Source organism: Rhea americana, unplaced genomic scaffold, assembly GCF_003343005.1.
Source record: "Rhea americana isolate MKP2758 unplaced genomic scaffold, rheAme1 scaffold_44, whole genome shotgun sequence".
NCBI lineage: Eukaryota > Metazoa > Chordata > Aves > Rheiformes > Rheidae > Rhea > Rhea americana.
In genome coordinates this window covers 5,588,780-5,591,749 of record NW_028186579.1, presented here as the reverse complement: position 1 = coordinate 5,591,749, position 2,970 = coordinate 5,588,780, and the positions used below count along the sequence as shown (strand labels likewise).

Genomic DNA, 2,970 nt, shown 5'->3' with positions numbered 1-2,970 from the left:
CTTAAATCACCAGCTAGACATTCTTGGTCTGTATCTGTGTATGCCGTAATGTCAAAAATTACTTAACATTTCTCCTTGATCAAAGAAAATGCATTCAGTCCACATTAAATATTTCTTTCTGAATCATAAGATACAATGGGCCTCRTTCTCTGATCTTTTAATTCTATTTGTTGTAATGGAATTATGCCAGTAGAGAACACAGGATCTGTCATGTTTGTGCTCACTGAGTAAGAGACTCACATATTCATTTCCCTGCTCATTCTATGAAGCACATAGGGGCAGACTTCACAGTTACACAGTAGTGTGGTGGCCACCCTCCCTTTTCACGATCCACATAGAGTTGCGGAGGAGCTGTGTGATCCAGCTAGGCTTCTATTGCACAAGTTAATGGAGAAGGAAAGAAGCCTTGATGGAGTATGAGAGCTGAGATCCAGCAGTGGTAGGAACTGGAAGGAGTCCTGTARGGTTTCCTTCTTCCAATATCTTGAGGAGCATGAGTGGTCTTTCCTCATCCTATGACCCAGTGTAATACTACATCTCATYATGCAAGAATATTAAGAAAACTGAAAATCAGTGAAATAGAGTATAAAACCAAACTTAATATATTTACTAGAGTCATTCAGGAATGGAAGAGCATGAGTTATGTACGTCAACGTGGGTTCTGATGTGATATGGTAAAATTAAATAAGGCACTGGCACAGAATCTAGAAAGGAAAAGTAAGGTACTTCTTCAACCTTTGTGCAGTGTGTTATGTTCCACAGCATCTCTGCTTACTAAATTATTTTGATATTATGGTATGTCACTGAATTGTTTCTGGAACATACTGACATGCCYAGTAAAAACAGTTACTATGGGATTATGTTTTGCTCAATGTATCTCAAAGTTTAGTATCTTCTAGAGTTCTTGGAGACAACATAATTGTATCTTTATGACATAGGATTATTAGGAAGGATTATTGCATATTCCCATTCTGTTGTCAATACAGAATGTTCTATATTAATATTATTATGTCTGAACTTGATTTTACAYTGGCTTAAAATAACTTTCAGGGCAGTTCGGTTATGTGAAATGAAATTGGGACAATTTTTAAAAACTCAAGAGGGACTGCATCTCTATTTAATTTGGCAGCAATAAAACAGTTAATATAAAGAATATCCTTTTAAAAGCTGAGTAATTCCTTTTCCTAGTTGGACAAAAAATGAAGAAAAGATTTAAAGCAATATTTAGATTTTAACTACTGGCAAAAATCAAAAAATAAAAAAGCATATCCTTTCAGATGAGTTGGAATTATTTTTGTATACATTGCCTGCAAAGCAGGATACAACATTTGTTTTCAGAGGTTCTTCTTCTTTCGTCAATGTATCCAGTGAAACTCTACTATCATTGCCTACRTATTTCCAAAGAGTGTTCTTCTACCGGACTATCCGGCCACATAGCACCATCTGACACCTAATCATTGCCTCGCCTTGTCCTAATTACATTTTGCTCATACACATTTTCTCCTAATCATGAGATAAAAACTGAGTTTAGAAATTCTTTAAAGTGAGAGGATTTTGCTGGCTTGCATAGGCCAATGGAAAAATTCAATTTTGAGCTCATAGAGATGTTTCTAAATCAACATCTATATTTAGGCATATAAATAAGTGGCCTGATTTTTCTAGAACATCTGCAATGTCTTTGGCAAAAGGGACRACTGGCTATATTCTGTCAACGTACATATAATCTGCTGTCCCAGTTCACAAGCAGCTTTCATCAACTACTTTTTAAAGCACTTCTCTGCCCATCTAGGCAACCATCTATTGACAAAAGCACGTAAGTTAACATGCTCTTGAGCATTCTTAAAAAAAAAAAAAAAAGTTTCAGAAACCATTTAGAGATGAGTTTTCTGGGGAAAAAAAAGTACTTTCAGCAGTTCCAGCCTGATGAAACATAAACCATGTTGGTTAAGAGAGTCTTCCTGACAACTGCATTAAAACATGGCTACAAAGAGCACAGCTTATCATTCCAGTTCGGATGGACTTTTTAAAAAATAAACCGTGAGCTTTCACAGGCAGTTTCCTCAGCAGAAGGGGTGATACCCAGGTTACACGCAGCCTACTACAACTCGTTTTCTTTTTTCTTTTTTTTTTCCTGTAATTGATGCCTTGAAACATAACCCCTCCCTGAGGTAAGGACACCTTCTCCTGCAGGAACACGTTACAGGGAGGTGGGGCACCACGAGGAGCACCGAACAGCCCCGCTGCCGTGGCACGATCCCGAGTTCAGGGACCGCCGCCGGAGCTGGCTGGCGGCCCAGGCCGCCCTGCCGCCGCGCCCTGCGCTTTGCTCGGGACGGCGCTGAGCGAGGGCCAGGGCGGCGGCGGGAGGAGGAGGGTGCCGGGGCCCGCCTGGCGCTGCCGGAGGAGGCATGCCCGCCCAGCGGAGGGGCTGCTTCAGCACCGCCCGCCGAAGGACGCGGCGRCCGCCCGCCAACCGCCGCCGCCACGGCGCGGGCCCGGCCGTTACTAGGAGACCCGCGGGCGGCAGGGCCCTGCTGCGCTCTGCGCATGCGCCCTCGCCGCTGCCAGCCCGCTCTGCGCCTGCGCGGTGGCGGAAGCGCGGCGCGGCGGGAGGGGTGAGGTGGCGCATGCGCCCTGGCGGCTCCAGAGGCGGGGAGGCGGCGCGGGGAGGAGGGGTAGGCGCTTCCCCCCATTTAGCACTGAGGGAGCGGGAGCGGCGCTTTCGGCTGCCAGCGCGGGAGAAGCCGGGCGGCCCGCGGGGACCGTCGGAGCCGGGGGAGCCACTTGCGCTGCGGCCGCCGCCCGCGCTGCTGCTCCTCCTCCGTGAGGCGCCCTCCACCCCGCCCTCCGCCCGCCCGGGACCGAGCCTGGTGGCCACAAAATGGCGGACGGGGAGCTGAACGTGGACAGCCTCATCACCCGCCTGCTGGAAGGTGAGCGGGCCGCCCGCCGGGGCCGCGCCGCCGCGGG

General features: G+C 47.5%; 1 protein-coding gene across 2 annotated transcripts in view; it reads left to right on the top strand.

Annotated features, from left to right (window-relative positions):
• The first annotated feature begins 2,635 nt into the window (after window positions 1-2,635).
• Window positions 2,636-2,970, top strand: part of PPP1CB (protein phosphatase 1 catalytic subunit beta) — a 27,742-nt gene continuing 27,407 nt past the window's right edge. For both annotated transcript variants that reach the window (XM_085315887.1, XM_085315888.1), the window contains exon 1: window positions 2,636-2,933. In XM_085315887.1, the coding sequence (XP_085172013.1) occupies window positions 2,882-2,933 (52 nt within the window). In that variant the 5' untranslated portion in view covers window positions 2,636-2,881. The remainder of the gene's footprint in view (window positions 2,934-2,970) is intronic.